This window comes from Ailuropoda melanoleuca, chromosome 17, assembly GCF_002007445.2.
Source record: "Ailuropoda melanoleuca isolate Jingjing chromosome 17, ASM200744v2, whole genome shotgun sequence".
Taxonomy (NCBI): Eukaryota; Metazoa; Chordata; class Mammalia; order Carnivora; family Ursidae; genus Ailuropoda; species Ailuropoda melanoleuca.
The window spans coordinates 17,502,846-17,528,994 of NC_048234.1; the positions used below are offsets into that span (position 1 = coordinate 17,502,846).

The 26,149-nt window shown below is 46.2% G+C and overlaps 1 protein-coding gene across 4 annotated transcripts in view; it reads right to left on the bottom strand.

Moving 5' to 3' along the window:
- The window catches only part of ROR2 (receptor tyrosine kinase like orphan receptor 2), a 194,651-nt gene that overhangs the window by 21,800 nt on the left and 146,702 nt on the right, over window positions 1-26,149 (bottom strand). For all 4 annotated transcript variants that reach the window (XR_004621834.1, XM_034647421.1, XM_034647422.1 and 1 more), the window contains exons 3-4: window positions 14,112-14,399; window positions 13,254-13,284 (exon numbers count right to left, since the gene is read on the bottom strand). Coding sequence is in view for 3 of the 4 variants with exons in the window: in XM_034647421.1 (XP_034503312.1) it covers window positions 13,254-13,284; window positions 14,112-14,399 (319 nt within the window). In the remaining variant the exon portion in view is untranslated. The remainder of the gene's footprint in view (window positions 1-13,253; window positions 13,285-14,111; window positions 14,400-26,149) is intronic.

Sequence of the window (26,149 nt, forward strand, 5' to 3'; positions counted from 1 at the left end):
AAAAAAAAAAAAAAGATATATGAAGAAGAACTGACAGGACTAGAGGACAAAACAGAAAAATCCACAATTACAGTTGCAAATGTTAACACCTGTCTCTCAGCAGTTCCTCAAATTAGATAAAAAATTCCTGAAGAAACAACAATGGAAACACTGATCACTGCCCTTGACCTAATGGACATTTGTAAACCAATATACCAACGAGACAGCATCTCTGTCTCAGTGCACGGGACACATTCACCCAGACAGACCAGATTCTTGCCATAAAATAACTCACAATAAATTTAACAGAACTGGAGCCATAAATCTCAGATCACATCTAATTAAATTAAAAATCAAGAACAAAAGATATTTAGAAGCTCTGCACATATTCAAAGATTAAACAACCCACTTCTAAATAACCTTTGGGTTCAAAAAAGAAAATGCAAGGAAAATTAAATGGTAGTTTAAATGGAATTCACATGAAATATGAAAAGTGAAAACAGGATACCAAAAATTATGGAATGCTGCTAAAATAGTAATTAAAGAGAAATTTATGGCTTTAAATGCTTAAATTAGATAAGGTTTTATATTGTAAAAAGCTGGAAAAAGAATGTCAAATTAAACCTGAAGTAATTAGAAAATAGTAATGATGAGAACAGAAATAAAATAGAAGAAAATCAATATAAAAGAAATATAAGAAAATAAAACATTAAATATTTTTACTATTTAATTTTAAATAATTTTATATAATAATTTAAATATTTAAAAAATAAATTTTAAATAGATCTATTAAATATATTAAATAAAATAATATTAAAGAAAAATCAATAAAGCCAAAAGTTCCTCAAAAAAAATGAACAAGATTGCTTATATCTAGAAAAACTGATTAAGAAAAAGAGAAAACGTACATCGCCAAAGACTCTATGGATGTTAAAAGGTAATAGGAAACATTATGCACAAATACATGAACACAGATCCGGTAACTTAGAAAAATATGGTAAACACCTTGAAAAACACAGTACACTAAAACTAGTGGAAACAGAAATAAAAACTCGGAATAGCCCTAAATGTCTCAAGGAATCTGAAGTTGTAATAAAAACCCTTCCCATGATTAAAACCCCAGCCCCGAATAATAGAAACTGGTGAATTCTGTCAAACATTTAAGGAAGAAACAGTAATTTTACACAAACTCTTTCAGAATATAAAAGAATAAGAAATACTTTCTAATTCATTTTACAGGGTCAAATGATACAAATGCCTCACAGGGATGTCCAAGAGCTTTACAGAGCAAAATGCCCCTGACCAAATGGGCAACTTGCTTTACAAAACAAGGACAAATTGGACCCAACGAAGTAACAAGACAATAGAGCAATGGGTAATGCACCAGCAGGGCTGACCAAGGGTACAAGGTTATTTCAACATTTAAAAACCAGCCACTGAAAACACAGAGACAAAGAGGGAAACCATGTAGTGATCTCAGTTGATAGGGAAAAAGCAGTTGACAAAAGTCAACACTCATTGATTACCAAAACTCTCAACAATCCAAAAAAATCACTTTCTTAATCTAATAAAAAGGGCATCTATCAGAACCCTACAATGAACATTTTACTTAATGGTGAAATAGGGAACATTTTCCCCATAGACATTGAAAAAGACAGACCTGTCTGCTTTTACCAATTCTAGCTGACATTGCCATGGAGGTCAGGAGATAGACTGATCGATTGATTAATGGGTAGACAGATAAATGGTATATAGACAAATGGCTTATAGATTGGAAAGGAAGAAAAAGACTGTTTTCACTCACACCTGGTATCATAATTTGCATAGAAAATCCTAAGGAATGTATTTTTAAACTACTAAAACTAGTACAGATTTAGGAAGGCCACAGGATAAGGTCAATACAATCAATTGTATTTCTATAGGTAACAATGAGCAAATGCAATTTTTTTTTAAAAATGTCATTTCCAGGGGCGCCTTGGTGGTTCCGTCAGTTGAGCGTCTGACTCTAGGTTTCGGCTCAGGGTGATCTCATGGGATCGAGCCCCGTGTAGGGCTCCGTGCTCAGTGTGGAGTCCGCTTGGGATTTTTCCCTCTTCCGCTGCTTTTCCCCACTGCTCACACTCGCTCTCTCTCTCTAGTAAATAAATAAATCTTTTTTAAAAAGCCATTTACAATAACATTAAAGTACAATAGAGTAGTCAAATTCATAGAGACAGAAGGTGGAATCATAGCTGCTAAGCATCGGAGCAAAGGGAAAATGGGGAGACATTGTTTAACAGATCCCGAGTTTCCGTTTGGGAAGATGACAAAGTTCTGGAGAGCGTGTGGTGATGGTTGCACCAGGTGAATGTACTTTTTTTCTTTTTAAAGGTTTTATTTATTTATTTGACAGAGAGAAACAGCCAGCGAGAGAGGGAACACAAGCAGGGGGAGTGGGAGAGGAAGAAGCAGGCTCATAGCGGAGGAGCCGATGTGGGACTCGATCCCAGAACGCCGGGATCACGTCCTGAGCTGAAGGCAGACGCTTAACGACTGAGCCACCCAGGCGCCCCCGACCTGAATACGTGATACCACTGACTTACACAGTTAGAAATGGCTGAAATACTTAGGAATAAACCTAACAAAATATGTACAAGACCTCCACACTTAAAACTCCAAAACACTGTATAGAGAAAGAAAAGAGAACCTACGTTAGTAGAAATATATAGCATATTCATAGGGTGGGCCAGTCAATGGTTTTAAGGAGTCAAATCTCCCAAAGTACAACATCACCTATCAAAATCCCAGCAGGATTTCCTCACGAGTGACTTTAAATTACGGGAAAACAACAACAACAATAGCTATATAATGAGAAAATGACCAAGCGAGCAAACTTAAGAGCACCAGTAAGGGGCAGACCGACATCCGTACCTCCAGATGTACAACCCTGAAAAGGGAACATCACTTACACACTTTGAAGTAAAAAACCGCGCACTCAGCATCTAATCATGAACATCATAAACATCGGCCAAATTCAAACTCAGAGACATTCTGAACCATAACTGCCTTGCGTTTATCAAACATTTCCATGTCACGAAAGGCTGAGAAACCGTTCCAGATTAAAGGACACTAAAGCCAACGTGGAGAGGGTTCCGTCCCGGGGAGGGGGTCTACACAGCATTACTGGGACAGAATGGCAGTTCTCATATAACACCCTGAATTGGAAGCTGTTGTTCTGTGAGGGCATATGGTTGCTCTTAGGGAATGCACACTGAAGGGGAAAGGCGAAAGGGGCGTGATGAACGCAGCCAATTCTCAAGTGGCTCAGGAAAAGGAATAATTACAAATATGTACGGGAAAACGATAAATCAAATATGACGAAAGGATAGTTGGCAAGCCTGGGTAAAGAGATAAGGGATTACTTAAAATTACTCTTCTCATAACTCTTCTGTACATTTGGGGTTATTTCAAAACGGAAAGTTAAAAACATTGCAGTACAGACTTTTGTAGAAATTGATAAACTGATGCTAGAATTGACATGCAAATGCAAGATAGAATAGCTACAATAATCATGAAAGAGAGGAAGAATGAGGGTGAATTTAAACCATCCGATTGTAAGATTTACCACAACGTTACAACTCAGAAGACAACGTGGTACTGGGATATGAGAACAGATCAACAGAACTTGATGGAGAATCTCAAGATAGACCCTAACCTATGGTCAACTGATTTTCAATAAAGGCACTGAGGCATTTGAGGAGGACTAGACAATTGTTTCAAAACCAGTGCTGGAAGAACTGGATATTCAGGGGTTTTTTGTTTTGGTTTGTTTTTTTAAAAAAATATTTTATTTATTTATTTGAGAGAGAGAGAGGGAGAGAGAGCACAGAGGGAGAAGCAGACTCCCCACTGAGCAGGAAGCCCAATGCAGGGCTCGATCCCAGGCCCCTGAGATCATGACCTGAGCCGAAGGCAGACATTTCACTGACTGAGCCACCCAGGCGCCCCAGAACTGGATATTCGTATGGAAAAAATAAACTTAAACCCATAACTCCTATTATACACAAAACGTGCTTTTGAGATGGATCACAGACCCAACCATAAAAGCTAAAACTGTGGCACTTATAAAAGAAAACTCTGGAGAATATCTTTATTGTATTGAGGTAAGCAAAGGCAAAGATTTCTCAGACACAATGTGTAAAAGAAAAAAAATGATAAATTAGACTTATCGAAATTAAAATTTCCGGGGGCGCTTCGGTGGCACAATGGGTTAAGCAGCCAACTCTCGGTTTCAGCTCCGGTCTGCTCTCAGGGTCATGGGATCGAGCCCCACGTCGGGCTCCATGCTCAGTGAGGAGTCTGCTTCCAAGTCACTCTCCCTCGGTTCCTCCTGTTCATTCTCTCTCATTCTCTCTCTCAAATAAATAAATCTTTAAAAAAAAATTCCTGCTCATCAAAAGACAGCATTAAGAAACTAAAAAGGCAAATCACACACTGGGAGAAAACATTTTACGCAATTTTTTCATTGACAAAGGAATTGTATACAGAATACATAAAAAACTCCTTTAACTCAATAGGAAGACAAACACCACAGTAAAACTGGGCAAAAGCCTAAGAGATACTTCACAAAAGTGCAGCCTGAAAAGACCATTCCGCTTTTGGTGATGAGAAAATATAAATTAAACCACCATGAATCATCACAACACAAGATGCTGAATGGCTAAAGTCAAATGACACACATGTTGGCATGGATGTGGGACACCTGAAACTCTCACACACGGCAGGTGGCAGCAGGAAACAGAAAGACCACTCTCTGGGGAAGGGTTTGGCAATTTCTTATGGCTTATGTATGTACTGACCATCTGACCCAGTAATCCCACAGCCAGGATGTATTCCAGAGAAATGAAAACATGCTCACAAAAATACTTGAACACAAACGTTCAAAGCAGCCTGATTTGTAACTGTCCCAACCTGGAAACCCAAATGTCCATCAACAGGTGAATACGCATATTGTAGTAAATTCATAAAACAGCTAATCATCAATAAACAGGAATAAACCACAGGAAGAATCTTTCAGATATGACATTTCATGAAAGAAGCCAGACACAAGAGTTTCCCAAGATGATGGAAGCACCCCACGGCAGGAAGTTTTAGTTTTTGTCTGTTTCATTCATTGTCGTATTCTCAACACCTTGAACAGGGCCTGGCACATAGTCAGCCCTCAATATAAATTTGTTAAATGAATGAATGCTTTCCTTAAAAATAAGACACCATGCTCTGTATTACTAATTCCAAGATGAAATACACCTAGAATCCAGTTATGCTGTTGTCGTATTAGACATGGCAAAGTGTCCACTCGGTCCAACTGAACACGCCCAACACCAACATTCATGTCATAAAAACCCAAGTCAGCAGAAGCTCTCAGAAACCATCTCCAAGGCCAGGATCACACGAGGCAGCCAGAGACAGAGAAACGGCAGCCACCGGGAAGTAAGTGTAATTCTCTACTGTGTTCAGGGGGCTGGTCCCTCCCCAGCAAACCTTGGAACCAGGTTGATATTTCCTTGGGTGACTTTGGAGGTCGGTGTGTGAAAATCTCTCATCTAAGCATACTAGGTCATAACAGCTGATGCATGGGCTCAAGTGAAAACGAAAAGACCAAGTGGAGGCATTAAATGTGTTACCACACGTCCAGCGCTAATACCGTCATTATCGCTATGCGCAAACATTTTCGTCTGTGTCGCTATGTGGTCTGAATTAAGGAGGGTGTGTGTGTTCTCTGACTTTACGCACGATGATCTTTTTTTTTTTTTTTTTTTAAAGATTTTATTTACTTATTTGACAGAGAGACAGCCAGCGAGAGAGGGAACACAAGCAGGGGAGTGGGAGAGGAAGAAGCAGGCTCATAGCAGAGGAGCCCGATGTGGGGCTCGATCCCGCAACGCCAGGACCACGCCCTGAGCCGAAGGCAGACGCCCAACCGCTGTGCCACCCAGGCGCCCCGGACGATGATCTTTTTGTCACTTATTGCCCGCATCACATAATCTTAAAATGAATCAAGTTTCTATCTTTTATTCAAGTTTGGCACTATGGGATTTGAGGAGTTACATTTTCCAAGAAATAGATCTTATCATAACAAGAAGTCACGGAGGGAAAGAAATCAGGCTGGCTTCTCTCTTCCCACCAGCTCAGTTTGAGTAGGTTGGTGGTTTAATGGCTTTAACATCAAATGCTCAGTGTCAGCCTTTTGCCTGAGCGAGTTTACTTACCAACGGTAAGGCAGCTTGGTTTCTCCTGAAGTCATTTTTAATCACTGGCTTCTTGGCAGTTTCAGTGTGTTTTTTTTTTTATAGTGCTATTTTCCTGTAATTAGGATAAAGCTTGAACTCAGTTATGACAGTTCCCCAAAAATAGCCGTGGAAGGAGCTGGAGGGAGCAGATAGCAGAGTTCTGTTGAGACACGCCAACCGTGGGCGCCTCTGAGTCATCCATCCAAAGATGCCCGTGGTGCGGCCGTGTTCAGGGGTCTGGAGATGGGGAGACAGTCAGACTAAATGGGGCTTCCAGGGCCATGAGCATATGGGTGGTGAGTGGCCAAAGGCTTGCAGTCACCTGCACTTTGTGACATAAGAAAAGGGCTCAGGACACGGCCCGAAGGAAGGCGATCTCCCAGAGGCCAATTACTAACGTAACTTGTAACTGTCCCAAAGGACACCACATCTCCCTTTAAGCAGCGTCTGTTGATGCACTTTGTGCGCGTGCACACGTGTGGGCCGTGACGTTGGCCCAGGACAGCAATGCAGGGAACAGGGCAGCTTTCAAGGTCACCACAGGCCCATGCCACCAGGCTACCCCGTGGTGTAGATACGGGTCTGTCATCGTGAAAACGAACCACTTTTAAAAGAGCAGATAAAAATGAAGCCCGTACACGGAGCCTCACATTAATCCCCTCACGTTAGCCAAGCTGCTACCTGAGTAAGCCGTAATAATGCCATCTTTGAACCTGCGTCTGCGGAGTCACAGCCTGTTCTTAAAGCCTTTGTTCCCCATATACACACCCTCCTCACCTTCCCTTCAAAAGCATGAAAGGAAAAGCACAGTTTTAACGGCAGTAAATCCCTTCACCTCGCTCGGCACACACGAACGGGTGACCAGCGCTCTGCCAGGGTCTGCAGGTGCGGCTGTGTGAGGGCAGCCTCTGGGCGGTGAGCCAGGAGGGGAGTCCCCGCAGCCGTTCCTGCTTACATTCCAGAGCAGCAGCGCGGCCCAGCACCAACCCGCTGCCCTCGGGGATCGACCGAGGCTTCACTATTACTCACTGGTCAGCTCTCCGTCTGCAGGCACAGGCACACTGCTGGTCCAGCAAGGGAAGAGCCTAAGGAAATGGCCCGAGAGAGGAGTCACAGGTGGGACGAGCTGGTGACACTCCAGTGACAAAAATGGAGAACGTGTGGACGAATTTGTCTTAAGCCCGCTTATTTCCCCTCTTTCTGTCTTGGTTTGGGTTAATTTCCAGAGACGCCACAAGGAGGTGGAGGTTAGTCTATTGAAACATGATCACAATCGGGCCTGGGCGCATCAGACTAAAGATAACCCGATTATAGGAGGTCGTCTGCCAGCACAAAGTAGCAGATCTATTCGGCAGCCCAACGAAAGAAGAACTCACCGTGAGCGAGGATTTCAGGCTGGAACTGCAAAGCTACTTGACGCTAGGAGCTCTATTTCGTAACATAATATTAATATGGTCAAAGGAGTAAGACCACAGAATGCCCTTTGTATCTGAAAAACTCACTGCAAAAATCGACTTCTACTATGCAATTTCAATAAAAACACAAGCTGGCAAAAATCCAGATGGAAGAGTAAAAGACAATGGCAAGGAAATCTGAAACAAATGGTAGAGTATTAAGGGGGATGTATGAGTCAGCCCAGGCTGCTGTAACAAATAGCCCAGATGCAGCAACCTGACTTTTCACAGTTCTGGAGGCTGAGAAGTTCAGTATCAAAGTGCCGGCCTCTTCGGCTCCCGGCTTATAGACGGCCACCTTCTTGCTGCGGCCTCCATGGTGGACAGAAGGAGCTCTGATGGGTCTTCCTTTACTTCTAAGGACATGAGTCCTGCAGGGTCAGTCCCACCCTTATGACGTCATTTAACTGCAGTTTCCTCCTTAAAGGCCCTACCTCTAATACTGTCACATGGCCCAGGGGGTTAAGGCTTCAATGTATGAATTGGGGGGGAGGGGGGAGACATAATTCAGTCCATAGCAGCAGAGTGAGAAAATTTCTTTAGATGTACCAAGATACATTGCAAAGTTACACCGCCAGACAAGATATATTGCAAAGCTACACTGTCAGAATACTGTGGTATTACTCCAAGTACAGAAGCTACTGGAACAAAATAGAGACTCAGAAGCAGATTCACGTGCGCAGAAATTTCACATATGACAGAGGTGACATTAGATTTAATGATTACGGTTGGGGCTATTCATTAGATGGTGCCAAGGACTAGGCCATTGTTATAGAAAAATATTACAGTAAAACCCCTGCTTATACTAGCATAAAAGTCATTCCGATGGAGTAAAAAGCTATGTAAAAGTTATATCTAGAATATATTTTAGAACTTTTGCAAATCAATAAGAAAAAGACAAATAACTTAATGAAAAATGGGTAAAATACAGTGTATTCTGGTTATTTGTAGTAATTATTTTCTATAAGGGTGTTGCAAACACTGAATAAGTAAATACTGGGCCATGGCTCCCAGGGGAAATACAGAGATAATTTTCTGCAAGTCTGTGGTCATAACATTTTCATTATCCAATCAATACATAACCTTGTTTTATTTGTGTTGATGATTCATTAAAGTTGAGCTGAGGGCCAACAGCACCGTAACTCACGCCTGAAGGAAGCTTATCTAACATGTGTGTTTTTCTCCAGGGCGCCCATCACAGCCTTCTCGTGCTCAGGAACTCTAGAGCACTTCAGCACTATGCTCAGGGCTGTCCTACACAGCAAAATTGCCCACAAAAAGCACAAAACACAAAGAGGACGGCAAAAACACAGTGTTCACCGTGGGACAGCTGAAATAAGAAGGCAGACCTCAGCCGGAACGTGTGCACGGGCAACAACCATGTTCCACTGCTCTGCACACATCCATGAGTGACAGCGAAAACAGCCTGAGTGCTGATTTTGGAGTTACAAAGAAATTTTAGTGAGTAAGAAAATGTACAAGCACGGAATGTGCAAATAAAGAGGATAAACTGTATATGAACGGGCAGTTCAATGGTTATTAAACCAACAAAATATGTTCAACTTCTCTATTTATGAGAGAAGTGAGATTTAATGTAAAATTACTCTAAATTACTATTTGACACCCAAGACACTGGCAAAATGTTAAGTTCTGATCATCCATGCTGAAGACGGGGGGAAATAAGAACTCGTGCTTTGCTGGATGGACCATGAGTTCCTTAGCCACCTGGCCGTACCTGGAGACGTGGGAGGTGCACACCTACAATTCCACTCCCAGATGTTGGCCACTGGAGGACTCACACCCACAGGGACAGGGAGACAGGGACAGATGTTCCCGTGAGACAGTCTGTACCAGTTAAAACAACTAACCTTCACTCACATGGCACACGGTCGATTAAAGGGGGGTTGACTCAGAATGAACCTTGTACACTTGTTAAAATGAACGTAACCTACACGTACTATCCTGGACTTCCAGAATGGAAAACCCACCTCACCAACCTCCAAAAAATGTACTTACATGCGATTTACAAGACACCTGCATCAAACAACACAGAAAGGTTGAAAAGAAAAGAAAAAAAAAAAAAAAAACCAAGACAAGAATAGTAAAAGAGGTTCTTAGTAAATACAGTTAAAAGGAAGGTTGGGGGCTCCTGAGTGGCTCAGTCAGTGAAGTGTCTGCCTTTGGCTCAGGTCATGATCTCAGGGTCCTGGGATCGAGCCCTACTTCAGGCTCCTTGCTCAGCGGGAAGTCTGCTTCTCTCTCTGTCTCTGTCCTCCCCCCACTCATGCTCTCTCTTTCTCTCTCTCAAATAAATAATAAATAAAATCTTTAAATAAATAAATAAATAAATAAAAATAAAAAGAGGTTAGGAACAGCGGTATTATTGTCCGGCAAAACTGAATTCAAGGCAAAAAGCACTAGAAGGGACTAAGAACAAAACAAAATAAAGCTATATAGCCTCAAGCCTATAGGCATTTAGGAACAGACAAAACTAAAAAAAAAAAAAAAAAAAAAAAAAAAAAAAAAAAAAAAAAAAAAAAAGGAAAAGAAAAGAAAAGAAAACACAGAAATTGGCAAGAATTTGTAGGCAAGAAATTGACAAGAAATTGGCCAGAATAAGTAGGGATGAGTTTCACATATTTTCAGATATCTATAACCTATGTGGACAAAAAACACATAGACACCTTCAATGACACACTTAACATGTGTGATCTTTTTTTTTTTTTTAAAGATTTTATTTATTTATTTGACAGAGATAGAGACAGCCAGCGAGAGAGGGAACACAAGCAGGGGGAGTGGGAGAGGAAGAAGCAGGCCCATAGCGGAGGAGCCCGATGTGGGGCTCGATCCCACAACGCCAGGATCATGCCCTGAGCCGAAGGCAGATGCTTAACCGCTGTGCCACCCAGGCGCCCCTAACATGTGTGATCTAATATACAAAGTGACCTATGTGTGACCACCATCAGAACACACTTATTTTTTGAAACAACAGGAAATATTCACAAGAATTGACCATCTCTAATTGGCCCCAGAGAAAATCGCAACAGGTTACCAAAAGTAAAATACATCCCCAAATCACTGATGATAATGCAAAAAAAAAAAAAAAAAACAAAAAAAAAAAAAAAAAAGCTCATGTGCCGNAACAAAATAAGCTCATGTGCCTGGCAGGTGGAAAAAAGATACAGCCACAGCAGTATTCAGAGGACAGGTTATAGTCTTAAATGCATTTGTGTGAAAAATTAAAATGCTTAATAAAAATAACTTTTTCAAGAAATCAGATGGACATGAAGATCACTGGACCTACCAGAATGGCTCAACTTAATTAAAAACACCAACCAAACCAAATGCTAGGGAACTCCTAGCTGCCGGTGGGAGGGCAAGGTGGTCCAACCACCTTAAGAAAAGTCTGATATTTCTGGTATTTCTTACTCGGCATGCACATACCCTGTGAGTGAGCAATATTACTCCCAGGTATTCACCACACAGAAATGAAAATATACGTCCACCAAATGTGTCTGAGAATATCCATAGCGCCTTATTCATAAGAGTTGAAGGGTGCAAACTAGTTGGGCATCCATCAGTAGGAGAGTGGATAACCCAGCTGGTGTCATCATGCAGTGGAACAGCTCAGCAATGAAGCAGTGACCTACTGCTACACGTGCGTCACAGATGCCCCTCGAAAACATGACGCATAGTGAAAGAAGCCCATCTTTCATGGCTACATGCTGGAGGATTCCATCTCTACGAAGTTCTAAAATACATAAAACAAGTCCATGGTAGAAAAGAAATCAGAACAGTGGCTGCCTCAGGAGGAGGGAGTTGTTTGAGAAGCTGAATGATGGAACCTTCTAGAATGATAGGAATGTTCTGTGCCTGGACAGGGGTTTGCACTGCAGAGGTTTTTGCATTTGCTGGACCTTATTATGGGATACTCAAGATCTGTGCACTTCACTGTATGTAGTTTTTAATTCAAAAAGAAGAAACAAGGCTAGTAGACAGATATTGAACTCTTGTTAATGATTTCCACACTTCAGTACTTAAGTACAGGTACACAAATATCTGTGACTTACTGCGAAACGCATAAAAAAAAAGAAGACGGATTGATGGATGGAGAGAGAGGCAATAAGGCTAGCAGATGAAATGTAAATGGCAGGGTCTGGTTGGTGGGCATATGGACTGGATATTCACTGTGAAATTCTTTCTACTTTTCCATATGTTTGAAATTTTTCATAATAAAATGTTGGGAGGGGGCACCTGGGTGGCTCAGTTGGTGAAGCGCCTGCCTCCGGATCAGGTCATGATCTCAGGGTCCTGGGATCGATCCCCGAGTTGGGCTCCCTGCTCAGTGGGAAGGCTGCTTCTCCCTCTCTCACTCCCCCTGCTTGGGCTTCCTCTCTCTCTGTGTCTCTCTCTGTCAAATAAATAAAAAATCTAAAAACAAATACATTCTACTTACATATAGATTATATTTATCTGTTTTCCAATATTGTATGTCTGCGTTATATAATATTTACATAAATAAGATGTTTAAGTATGAAAAAATAAAATAGGTCAACTCCTGAAATCACGGACACCTTTTCCAAAGCCTCCTAGCTGTGGCCTTGTTATAATTTCTTCTTGCCTCGCTCTGTGCACAAATGATTATTAGGGACAAATGCTCTGACACTACCACTCAGCACAAGATTTTCTCAAAAATCTACCTTCTGTAAATGGTGCCCGATATTTGCTACCAGGGGCCCCTGTCCTCGCACCCACCCCAGCGGCCAGTGCTGACGAGAAGCCGGGGGGCCACGGAGGAGCGAACACTGACCAACACGTAGCATCTGTGTCACTGTTCACAACATTTGGAGGTGAAGCAATGGCTCTCTGATCTGGCTGGACAAGAAACGGGGAGCCCAGGAGCCCCTGCTAACTTTGAACGCAACCCTGAAGAGAGTGGATCTCGTGCACAGGATGACAGAACATGCAGGGTCCAGAGGAGAAGGTCCCCAAACAGACGGGTACATGGAGAGATGAGATACCAGGGAAAAGACGCCGGGTCCACAGGCAGCACCCAGCCGCGGCTCGATAAAGATGCAGGAGCCAGGCTCTGAGCCTCGGTGTCCTCACCTCCGAAGCGGGGTCTGACACCGGTCTACGCCAGAGGACACCCTGAGGCCCCATGGCCACACCTGTCATAGACCCGAGGCTGGAGGTGCGGTTGTGGGTGGTGCTGGGATTTCAGTGAGAAGCGCCTCCCTGTTTCCAGGACCCTGGTGTCCCCAGCAAGGAGGCCTGTACGCACACAGTCCTTCCAGCTGCCTTGTAAGGTCACGATCAATGAAAGGAATGAGCAACCGCTGCCCTCACGACATTTCTCCCTGACGCGAAGCCATGGAAACTCTGGCGGTGCTCCAGCCCTGAGCAAGCACGTTGTCATCCTTGTGTGAAGTCCAGCCAGCGTCCAGCAAATTCAGCAAAGACATGCAGTTGCTGGATTTCAATCCTGGATTCTTACACAATGGAAACCCTTGGGGAATGAGAAAATGGTTTGAGGGAAACAGATACTTACTGAAAGTTATGATTTGGGCTGTGTGTTGGACCTAAGAAGAAGAAGAAAAAAAGACTGGTTATTAATACTTCACAATTTGGATCCAGCCTTTTTTTCCGATCCAGCCTTTGGTAAAGGCGGCCGCATCCCCACGTGCTCATTTGTGGTGAGCCGTCCTCGGGCCTGCGCTCTGGGCTGCCCAAGATTATATACCAGGCATGGCAAAAACCACCAAATGTGGAGGGGATGCTCTCTCTGTTTATGCAGAAACGCTTGGAGGTATTTTTGGAGTTTCTGCTGTCTTTTCTCGCTCTCTCCCCATCTAACCTTGATTCACAAGCTCTGTTTCCTACCTGGGGCCCAAATGGTCTGGAGCCTGTGTGACGGGCCTGGGGCAGTGCAGGGACCATCTCACCATTGGGATGAGAGCTGATGCACCCCTCCCCATGGTCATCTGTGACGAGCGCGAGTGTGGGGAACCGTCACCACGCTATGCCCTCGGCCCTTCGCCTCGGCTGGGCCCAGGCTTCCGTGGGCAGCAGCTGCCTGTCTCCCTCAGTGTGGCCGGCCTCCCCGGGGGCCACCTCTGCCACGCGGCCGTTCCCTCCGCCTCCCAGCTCACCTTCGCGTCTGGGGTTATGTTCTGCACTCCAGGTTTCCAGACCACTCCATCTGTGTCTACTTGCTTTTATGACTAGTAAATGGGGAACGGGCTAAGCCGGGACCTCGCGCACAATGAGAGAGGCCTTGGGGAATGGTTTTATTGATTTCCCTTCTGCTGGCGTGTGCGTGTTCAGTGTCAAACTGCAAAGGAACTCCTGTTCCGGGGCCAGGAGCGTTGCTATCTGGTAATCGCACGCCTGGGCTGCCCCGACTCACCGAGCCGCACGAACAGGACGCCGGTGGCGGTGATGGTCTTCACGCCGTTGGTGGCCACGCACTGGTAGTAGCCGGTGTCCGTCGTGTCCAGGTCTTGGATCCGCAGCCGGGAGCCGTACTCCGTCTTGCGGATGATGACGCGCCGTGGCTCCTGCACCACGGGGGCATCGTTCTTCAGCCACCGCACGGTGGGGGTGGGATTTCCGGCCACCTTGCAGTGCAGAATGGCCGTCTGGCCTTGGACTATGGTGATGTTGTTCACTGGCTCCAGAAAATTCAGAAAGTAGCCTGCAGAAGAAAGCGGTCACAGTTGAGTGAGGGCTGGAAGAAGGGGCTGCCTGGCGCTACTCCTGTGACCTGCTCGGGAGGGCTTCCATGTTCCCTCATGTAAATACGGTCCTTTCCCGTCACTGGCGGTACTGATGTTCTAGAATGTTCTGAGAACACTGACTTAGCGAACCACTGCTCCCAGGGAAATACAGAGTTAGGTTCCTTTGGGCCTCTGGTCACAGTATTTTCATCAATCGTGGCATAACCTCATTTTACATATGTTTCTGTTTGAAGACACCTTATTAATATGCGTCGTTGATTCACTGCCATAGAGCTCAAGGCCAGCATTTCCGTTATCGCATGCCTGAAGGAAGCTTATCTAAGCGTGTTTTCTCCCTAAGACACATCACAGCGTTCCGGGGCTTAGGAATGCCAGACAACACTCCAGCACCATCACAGGGGGATTTAACACAGCGAACTCACCAACAAAAAGCAAAAAATGCAAAAACCCTAGGACTCTAGAGACCACAGAAAGGACACTTGCTTACAGTAGGAGCTGGAACAGTTGGACAGGGGTCGCCTAGTTGGGCCTTGGCTAGCAATGCGTGCATCGGGCAAGTCTCAATTTTCACAGCTCCGGGCAGGTCTGTGAATGACCACACAGTGGCACCGTGAGTCCTGATTTGGGGTTACAGGGACACTTTAGACAGAAGGGAACTCAAAATTACAGAACACCAAATAGAGGATCAACTGTGTTTCTCTTCGCAAGCACTAGATCTAATCTAATCTCCGTGATTCGTGATGTAATCTGTGCTTGGAAAGGCCATCCTCCTTCCTGCCACACCACCAAGTACAAAGCCTCAAGGAAAAATTCACCACAAAACAGACACCTCCTCAGAAACGAGCTAATCCCTGGGCTGGACAGAATGAGGGTGTGGAGGCTGAGTGTGCTGAAGGCTCTGTCCTGCTGCATGTGGGGCAAGAGCGGGAAGAAGCTGTACAGGGCTCCACGTGGCGGCGGGGGGCAGGGTCCGGAAGGACCCGGAACACAGAGCCAGTGGGGCTGCGATGTGGGGCTTTATCCAACCAGGGGCAGGGACTCTCTGCTGGGCGGGGGGGCAGGGTCCGAAAGGACCCGGAACACAGAGCCAGTGGGGCTGCGATGTGGGGCTTTATCCAACCAGGGGCAGGGACTCTCTGCTGGTGACATAGGCCTTGCGGAACAAGAGGAAGTGAAACAGATGGCAGAGGAGAAGGGTATGTTTGTGTGTGGTATGTATGTGTGTGGTGTGGTGTGGGTGTTTGTGTATGTATGTGTAAATGTGTGATGTGTGGTATGTGAGTGTGACGTGGTGTATTTGTGGTGTGGTGTGTGTGAATGTGTGTGGTGTGTGGTATGTNGTGTGTGTATGTATGTGTAAATGTGTGGTGTGTGGTATGTGAGTGTGACGTGGTGTATTTGTGGTGTGGTGTGTGTGAATGTGTGTGGTGTGTGGTATGTGGGTGTGACGTGGTGTATTTGTGGGGTGGTGTGTGTGAGTGTGTGTGGTGTGTGGGTGTGATGTGGTGTGTGTATTTGTGGGGTGGTGTGTGTGAGTGTGTGTGGTGTGTGGTATGTGGGTGTGACGTGGTGTGTGTATTTGTGGAATGGTGTGTGTGAGGNTGGGTGTGACATGGTGTATTTGTGGGGTGGTGTGTGTGAGTGTGTGTGGTGTGTGGGTGTGATGTGGTGTGTGTATTTGTGGGGTGGTGTGTGTGAGTGTGTGTGGTGTGTGGTATGTGGGTGTGACGTGGTGTGTGTATTTGTGGAATGGTGTGTGTGAGGAGTGTATGTATGTGTTTGTGTGGTGTGTGTGTGTGTGGTGTGTGGTATGTGGGCGTTGACGTGGTATATTTGTGGGGTGGTGTGTGTGAGTGTGTGTGGTGTGTGGTATGTGGGTGTGATGTGGTGTGTGCATTTGTGGAATGGTGTGTGTGAGGAGTGTATGTATGTGTTTGTGTGGTATGTGTGTAATATAGTGCGTGTGTATGTGTGTGGTGTGTGTGTGAGTGTCGTTCATGTGTGGTTAGGTCAGGAGCTGGGAGATTATGCTGTCAAGATAAACACGCATGCTAAAATTCCATAACACATACACAAAACCTAAGGCTAGACAGATAAGACAATCAACCATGAGGCGATGAACTCACCTCAGACAAAACTAAGATAATAGAGCAATCTGAAAATGACCATAAAATATATTCTTGTTCTGAATCTTTCGGCTTGATTTCTGGTAGGTTCCTATCCTTTTTAAAAAAAATGAGTTAGAAAGATGGCACATACTTGTTACTATTGCCTTCACTGCATGGAAATCTACGGGGTTCTAGTGGACTGTTGAGGTACATTTCACAGGCTGGATGATGGCCCGTAGATGTTGGGTGACAGGAAGCAGCAGAGGGGACGGGAGGCTGTGGATTTTAAGAGAGAGGGAAGGTTTTTCTTGCAAGGGAGAGTGAATAGATAGCTGTCTGAGAGGTGTCACTAATTAGCACTAACCATTATTACCCACATCTTTATTCTCTCCTAGCCAACCCTTTTCTCAGTGCACTGAGTTAACTTGTGGAAGAGAGTTCTCGCGGATGACCCAATGCTGTAATGTAAGACATGTCAATGACATCCCCCTGGAACCAAGTAGAGTGACATTCTGGACGTACACTCTTCAAGAACTCAATCGCACAAGCTGGGCGTGGGGAGACCTGGCTCCTGCAGCTCCCACCCTAGACCCTGAGACTTTGAACACACGATCCAATCTGACTGAACAGTCTGAAGTGGTTACTTTGACATAATCTCAGTCACAGATGACAGTACACTCACCATTTCACTGTGAAGGTCCTTGGGAGGCCAATATTCTGTCCACCATGTACATTTTTCTTTTATCTTACAACTTTACTGAACTATCTTATTAGTTATACTAGTTTCTCAGTTGATTGTCTTGGATTTTCTACGCAGATATCTTCTTCAAATAGCAACAGTGTGGCCTTTTTGTTTTTAACATTCATACTGCTCACATATCTTTATACCTGATTGTTTTGCTCAATATCAGTTCTTCCTAATTTAACAATTTTAAATACTGAAATAGTACAAACATACAAAAAAATACAAATAGTAATATAATAGATACCTGTGTACACATCAACATTTTATGCTAACATTTTACTATATTTGACTTAGAACACTTTTTAAAAAATTAAACATTCTAGGATGCCACTAAAATCCACACGTCCCTATTTCTCCCTCCCTCTCCTGAGAACCGGTATGCACCATTCCAATGCACATTTCTACGGTTTTATATTTTTAGAAATTTTCCCTGAAAGATCATCTTTGCTAGTTTTTTTTCCCCCAGCTTGGGATTTATCTTTGTTGATGTTCATTTATTCTAATGACTGCATAATATTTCACTCTATAAACAAACCATGACTTCTTTGTTCTTTTCCCAATTGAGGGGCAGTAAGCTGGTCCCACATATTTGCTAGTGTTTAATGACCACCTGTATACATGTCTCATCTTGCACACATACAAAAATATCTTGAGAGCATCCATCTGGGTACAGAAGTGATGTCACAAGTCCTTGAAATCTCTCATTTCTCTAAGTTTCAAGAGTGCTTGAAACCATGCGTGCTCACTATCGATGTCAGTGGACTTGTTTCCCCCATAACTGTGTCAGCATTTAGTGTCTGGGGGCTTAAAAATGTTCGCCAATCTAACGGACCTGAAATAATGCTGTTTCCCTTTGCGTCTTAAGAATGCCATGAGCTTGAGTGTCTTGAAGGTTTATTAACCACTGGGCTCTCCTTCCACATCTGTCTGTTCAAATCTTGACACTATGGCTCTTTTTCTAACTTCTGCAGTTAATGAATTTTCTATTACATGCATTCAGTGTGCAAATTCCCTTCAATTTTTTCTTTAGCCAACTAACAAATTATTTAATCTCCGTAAGGTTGGCCAGACCCAAATATCTTATAACTTACATTATAATTTTTCCCTTTTAGGTACAAGTTATTGAAAGTGTTCTTATCTGCAAGGTTGTCGCAGAACATGGTCTAGGTGATGATGATTCTTTGATACCACTAAGATTTGCTTTATAGTCTAGCCCAGAGTTAATACTTATAATAATGTTGCATATTTTATTGGTAAGAATGTGTTTTCTCAGGGAACCTGGGTGGCTCAGTCTGTTAAGCATCTGCCTTCGGCTCAGGTCATGAACTCTGGGTGCCAGGATCGAATCCCACATCGGGCTCCCTGCTCGGTGGGGAGTCTGCTTCTCCCCTCTCCCTCTGCCCCTCAGAGCTCATGCTCTCTCACTCTCTCAAATGAATAAATTGAAAAATCTTTAAAAAAAAAAAAAAAAGAATGTGTTTCTCTACCTGCTTGGTGCAGGGGTTTATGCCCAGTAAATTAAGCTTGTCAAATTTTTCAAATTTTTAATATGTTTATCTATTACTTTCAATGGCCTGTGTTCGCTGATTGGGTATTTGTCAGAGGGCCGTTAGTAATTTTGTCAAGTTGTGTTTATATATTGGAAACTATGTTGCAGGGTCCCTAAACTTCAGTCTTTAGATCGCTGTGTAAGGCTTTTGCCTAATTTGTCTGACCTTAAGGTTGCTACCTCAGGATACCTTGGTCTTACACTGTATTTTTAATTTTTAAAATCATTTTTATGATTATATTGCAGAGATGAATCTTGTAAACAACATATAATAATGTAACATGTTAATTGATGTGTCTATATATATGAACTCTGAGTTTTTAACTGGCAAGTTTTACTTTTAATGTGTTCATTTTGCATTTTATTCTTCATTTCATTTTAATCCTCCTTTCCTGTTTCCTACTGGACTTCTTTCTTTATTCTCCATTTGTCCCTTACTGATTTATTGGCCCGTAAATGCTTCCCTTAGAGAAGAGCAGGTTACTCAGGTATTTTCTCATCCTGAATCGTATTTGCTCGTTAGGCAAAGGACTGAGGTTGTAAACACCTCAGTCTTGGTCTAAGAGTAACCTGTGACTTTCACACTTGAGTAACAGTTTAGCTGGGTATGGAATTCTGGACTGGTGATTACACTGCCATCTTCTGGCTTCTGCGCTTACTGCTGCAAGTAGGCTAGTTCTTAGTCCTTTGTAGGTAATCTGACCTTTCCCCTCGTAGGTTACCTTTCATAGTTCCCGTGTCTTTGCCATTCCCATGTATCTCTAGCTGTGAATTTATATGTATGTGGCCTTAATGGACATCAGTACCATTCCCAATTCCATCCATTGTGTAAAATTCTCCACCAATACCTCGTTGTTTCTCCATTCCCCTTTATCTCTCCTCTGAATCCCCTTCCAGATGGACACTGAACTTCCTCCTGCATGTGGTTCCTCAGTGCGCTTTGCTGCTTCTATATTCCCCATAATATCCCTTTTAATCTCCAGCTGTGCGCCATCTGCTCCTTGACCTGCCCATCAAAGTTTTCATTTCTCAGACTATAATTTTTTTTATTTCTAGAAGGTCTGTTTGGTTTTCAAACCCACCACTGCCTTTTCTTCCTTCATCTTTAATCCTTCTGGCTTCCTTGTTTACTAGCTCACCACTCACCCCAAGCCTCTCCGAGTGTGCTTTGAATTTTCCACTGCAGGGCTGGTTTTTCTGTCAGAACCCCTTGAGGACTGGGTTCCTGCAACAGACAGTGCCAAATTTTCATGTTAACTCTTGGGCCTGGGATTCCCCCACAACATTCTCGTCATGGAAAGTGGGTTTCCTGAGGTGTGGGTCCAAGTCTGATTTCTCACGGGAGCAGCTTCAGTGCTTGCCCTCTTGAGCCAAGGTTCAGGCGAGGACTGTAGTCCGTAGGTCTCCCAGCTTGCTGCCAAAGGCTTACCCACCACACTCAGCTCTCTGGACCCCACGGATTCCCTCCAGTTTGATGCTGAAACCTATGGCTCCTCCTACAGCTGGGCCTTGCAGAACAGTTTCTATAGCAGGATGATTGTTCAGAGGCCTTATTTAGGGTACAAGAAATGTCAATTCCTTCATTTTCCTAACGGCAAATTTGATTTTTGTTGCAACTCTTATTTCTCCTGATTGAAGCAAATGTAATACCCCCAATTCCAAGTGAAATCAGTAACACTAAGGCATTTATGTATTCGTGTGATCTCAATCAGCATCTTCCCACTCCTGCGTATTCTCTCTAGCGTAGCATTGATGTTCAGGGTGACTTACTGGTGTTCCTTCTACTCTGGCGCCCACGGACGCACCCAAAGCCCCATGGGGAGCACCATCTTCTGCTGCTGGGGAGTCCATGTCCTAAGCCCATGACACCTGCAGAACACAACTCTTTGTCTCAGATAAACTAAACCATGGGGACGTTCTCCAAGGCTGCAAACAGAGTGGGACCACCTCAAGTGGATCCTGCCTGGCAGCCCAAGGCTGTCACAATTCTGCTTCCTCCTATTCCTGGCTCCTGGGCATTTCTCCGTCTCTCTCTCTGCAAGTCCATCTAAGCACTGACATCTTGTACGAATTTTTATGGAGCACTTGTATGTAATTGAAGTGGGAGGGTGGCCAAGTTAGTTTGGTCCACCTCTATAGCCATCACTAATTCTCTGGAGGCCAAAATGAAAGCCAGAAAGAAAGTTCTGTCAGGATGAAGCACAGAGTTGCTTTGGCCTTTGGCTTTATTCACAGGAACCCCTTTCAATGCCCGGCTTCATTGCCCTTTTGTGCAAAATATGGGGTTTGTACTAAGTTTTGCTAAGCTCTCTTCTAGCTCGCAAGGCTCCCTTTGGAGCCACCCCAAACTTCTCCAGACACGACTGAACAGCCCACGTGGGGCAGGACCCAGAGGACTGAGAATCTGGTTAACTTGGATCAGTCAGCCCCCCACAGTGTTAGAGGCAGAACAGAAGTCTTCCCTTTAATGAGCCAAGAGGGTTTCTTCTGCTGCACAGCAGGGTGACTTTTAACAATGATGCGCATGGACTCTGTGGCCCCACTGCCCGGGCCGTTCTCTGCTCACCCCTAACTCCGGAAAGCGGAGCTCAGTCCGAGCACGAAAACACACCGAAGGCAGAGGTAACAGGAGAACCCATCACCATGGGATGCCACTCCCGCCTCACAGTTAGATAAGTGATTAATGGGTTTTTTTTTTTTAAACCCCAACTGACCGTCCACATGTTCGCCAACTTGGTCAAATTACTTAGGTGTTTGAAGAGCTGCTTGTTTACCAGGCCACGCTGACTGGTCGGGGAAGGAGATAAGGAAAGCCGTATGCGCTAGGGGCCACAAGGTCACAAGGCTTTGACTGGTGGGAAATAAAACAGACAACCTGCCTGGCTGGGCAGGTGAGGAGGAGACCCAGAGAGCCGCACAGAGGACATAAAGCTGCTCGTCTCTGGGGCAAGCATTTACAGGCCAATAAATCAGCCGGGGGCAGGGGCAGTGGGTCACCCCGGCTCAGACGTTCCCGCTGAGCTGTCTAGCTGCACAGAGCCGGCTGCAGATGGTGGGTGGGGTGGGCGAGCAGAGGAGCAATGGGGACAGGAGAGGAGAGAGCGAGATTAGCAACAATGGGCATCAAAGAACATGCGAAAACGGGAGCAAAGGAAATTTGAGGCCCTGAAGAATGCAGAAAAGTACATATGAGTGTTTGCATGTTTGGAGGAGGGTAGCTGTCCTGTCGTGCAACGAATGGTGGCCCCCATGACATGGGTTGAAACCTAATCCCTGGAACCTGGGAATGTTCCCTTATTTGGAAATAGGGTCATGGCAGATGTCATCATGTTAAGATGAGGTCATGTGGGTGGGCCCTTGTCCAATGGCTTGCGTCCCTATCAGAAGAGGGACATCTGGATACAGACGCACAGAGAAGACCATGTGACAACAGGGGCAGAGATGAGAGAGATGCGACCACAAGACCAGGAAATCCACACATGGTGGGCACTGCCAGCAGCTGGGAGGGAAGCATGAGACCCTTTCGCCCTCAGAGATTCCAAAGGAGCTAAGCCCATCGCTGACACTCTGATGTTGGCCATCTGGCCTCCAGACCTCGGACACAGATTTCTGTGGTTTGAGACACCTCATCTGTGGTCCTTGGTATGACAGCCCTCAGAAGCTACTGCAGACGGGTAGGGGGGGCGGGGGAAGGAAGGAGCCGGTGACAAGCCAACCAGTCCACGCAGGGCGATGCCGGCAGCCTCACAACAGGGCAGGGGCACAAACACACACACACACCGCAAGCAGACCCAGACCCAGGAAAGCGGATGCAGACACGGACTAACTCAGAGAGAAATAACCCGAGAGCAGGTGGAGGGAAGCACGCCCGAGCCGGCGCACACGGACGGCACGCGGAGAGAAACAAACACAGATCCCAAGAGTAGAGGCGCACACGCGAGCACGAGCGCACCCGGACAGATGTGCACACCCGAACAAGCCCAGTGCAGTGTGGTGGCCACACCCGCTGAGCTAAGGAAGATCGCCCTTCCTCGTCTCCTTCAGCAGGAATAGTGGCCACCGGCTGCAGGGGCTCCTTCCCCGCCGAAGGGCAGGCGGCCAGAGGTGACCCCTGCGAACACAGGGGGCTGGGGTGGGGGGGGCCTCTGGGAAGAAGGGGAGATGAAGAGGGAGATGTGGGGGCAGGAACCAGCCTCACTGCTCCGGGAGCTGGGGTGCATCCTTGTCCTCCCCAGGGAGGGTTCCCGTGCGCGTGCACGACGCCTCTCCCCCACTCTCAGCCCAGACAACACGGCTGTGCGGGCTCTGAAACCTCTTCTCCGTGGGTGACCGTTTCCTCCCAGCCCCGTTCAGTCTGGCCACGTCCTGGACAGTCCAACGGGTGCTGCAAACTCGCGGCGGTGGGAAGGAGCGAGGGTGCTCCATAAATGGCCTTCCCCGGGGAGCAGCCCAGACTCAGAGCCCTTCACCCCGTGTCTGCAATGAGGGGGGGTGAGGTTTTCAACTTTACCATCAGCCTTGGAGCCCTCACACCTGCAGCAAACTCCAGGAAACCATCACACACACACACCCCCAAAAGTTCCAGAAACCCACCCAACACATACACTAATCAATCCATGTGTCCTACATGAGTAGGGGACCCAAGGCTCAGGAGACAACAGCAGGCCTCATTGCCATGCCAACGCAGTGATCTTCTGCTGATTTTTCTGTTCCCTCTCCCCAAGGAGACCTGAGGTCAGCACCGCAGCGCCCACGTTGCAAATAGCAGGGGCGGCCTGGTGAGAAAGGCAGGGACGTCTGCCCTGTGATTTAGAATGCCCTTGAGAACACCTATAATTGCGACGTATCCTCAAGTGGGAAGAGTTCGGAATTCCCCTCCTGGTTTCGCCTGGCCGATGAGCAGCCCTTCTCCCCAGACAGGAGACAGGAGCACACCGGGTCTGTTTGGAGAGGCCGCAGGCCACGCCAGCCCAGCACCACCCTCGGGCTCTCAGAAGTGATCCACTTCCACAAACATTCCAAAGTACTGATTTTACAAACCCGAGACATGTTACAGATACACTTAAAATACAGCCTTGGAACGCAAGAGCAAATGGCTTCTAGGCCAAATGTATGCTTTTGTTAAGTGTCATGCCAGTAACAGCGACAGTGACAAAAATACCAATAATAATCTTACTAGTCGTAAGCAGTGTGTCTAACGTAAAGGAATACAGGCTCCTGGCAAACACCCACTCCTGCGTCAACACAGCACTTTAACTGGAGTCCTCGGACCGGCCGCAGTCCTACGGTGACGGTCCTCGGGCATACAGAAATTTCAGGCAAACTCTTCAGCTATGAATCACAATGTCTGTTGTGTTTATTTTCTCTTCTACATAGGCTTTTTGCTCGGGGATCCTTTTCTCTCAGAACCAGCCACCAGCTCTCTATATGTCCAGTGCTCACCGCTGGCAGGTGTATCTGAACACAAATGCCGTCTACCCTTGTACCCAGTTCCCAGATCCGAGTCTGCTCGGAAGACGTAAAGCCGTTCTCTCACCAAGGGACTGGCCTACTGGCCATTTTCACCTGCCTGTGGTTTTAGAGAGGCGGGGATGCATAAATGCTAACTGGGTTAAAGAAGGAGCTCCTACAGTCCATCCAGCTATTATTACTTTTTTGTAAGATTTAAGCCAAGTGGGGGGCGCCTGGGTGGCACAGCAGTTAAACGTCTGCCTTTGGCTCAGGGCGTGATCCCGGCGTTATGGGATCGAGCCCCACGTCAGGCTCCTCTGCTATGAGCCTGCTTCTTCCTCTCCCACTCCCCCTGCTTGTGTTCCCTCTCTCGCTGGCTGTCTCTATCTCTGTCGAATAAATAAATANATAAATAAATAAAATCTTTAAAAAAAAAAAAAGATTTAAGCCAAGTGGGGCCAAGCAGTGACACTCCCCGAAGTTGCACAAAAAAGCACGTGGACTAATGAGTCTGGCATGGCCAGGCGGATTCCTTCTGTCACTGAGCATATGAGGAGGAGGCCGGGGGGGCAGAGAGGAAGGGCAGAGTGAGTCTCCTTTTGTGCAAAAGCCATAATCCAAAAAGAATAACATCGCACTATAGAACCAGAGAACAGGCCTGCAAGGGAATGGCTGGGACCCCAGATGTCTCTGAGACTCCATGGGGCCATTCACTAGAAGCCTGTCCCCAAAGGGGCTGCTGAGTTCCAGATGCCTGGAACGGAGGCACATGCTGACGGTCACACTTGTCACACAGTATATGCCTCCTGCCACTGCTTCCTGGGTGAGCGCTGCACACTGAGCTCTCCTATCCCCCTGATGGCTGGGGGCGCTTGGGCCGCAGCGGATGCTGGAGCCACCTCCCATCCAGGTGTGAGCTCTGGCCGAGCCAAGCTGCACCACCACCGTGCTGTGGCCCTCCGCTTCCTCTTGCACTGTCCTTTCACAGCGCGCACGCACGCGCGCACACATACACACACGTGCATACACACACATGCATGCACACATGCACGCACACGCACGCACACACATGCACACACGCATACACAGAGACACACGTGCACACGTACCCACAGGAGCACACAAACACACAGAGACACTGGCATGCATGCACACAGACACACACACGTACTTGCACACACGCATGCACACACACGCTCCTGCTTCACCAGGGAACTCCTGCAGATGGTGTTTCTGTGCCCTGGAGAAGGGAAGGCAAGCTTCCAAATGTCTCAGCACTGCAGACACGGAAGCACCCACGGTTTTCACACAATCACATGTGGGTTAATAAAAACAGACCAGAGGCAATCAAATCCCAACTAAGCAGAGGGCATTATAAAGCATGCCCTTGTGGGCTTGAGAAATTGCTTGAATACCAAAAAGGAGGACCAAGAATACCACCCAAGGCCCCGAATCTGACTTCTCCATGTTTGGAGCTTGTGGCTGGTGGGGTAAGAATTCCCGTGAGTGCTCAGCCCGCAGGCATTTCCGCGCCCCGGTCAGCGAGTGCGTCTTCCCTCAAGTGGACCTGCGGGCCTTCCCCCTGCAGCCGCCTCTGCGTCTCACCCTGCTGGCAGCGCACCTGTGCCCGGGGGAGCTCCCACCCCCCAGCCCCTCTGGCTCCTGCAGACCCAGCCCAGGCCCCCTGGAGGCCCTGCACCCTGCAAGTGCGGGGGGTGAGGGGGGACAGGTCTGCTGTAAACACGATTCACTGAGGATACTGGAGGCGACGAGGTGAGTGCAGGTTAGATGTAGACTCTTACCCTGGTTTGTCCGCCTCTCCTCGGCCAGCCCCACCTCCCCCCTACTGCCCCT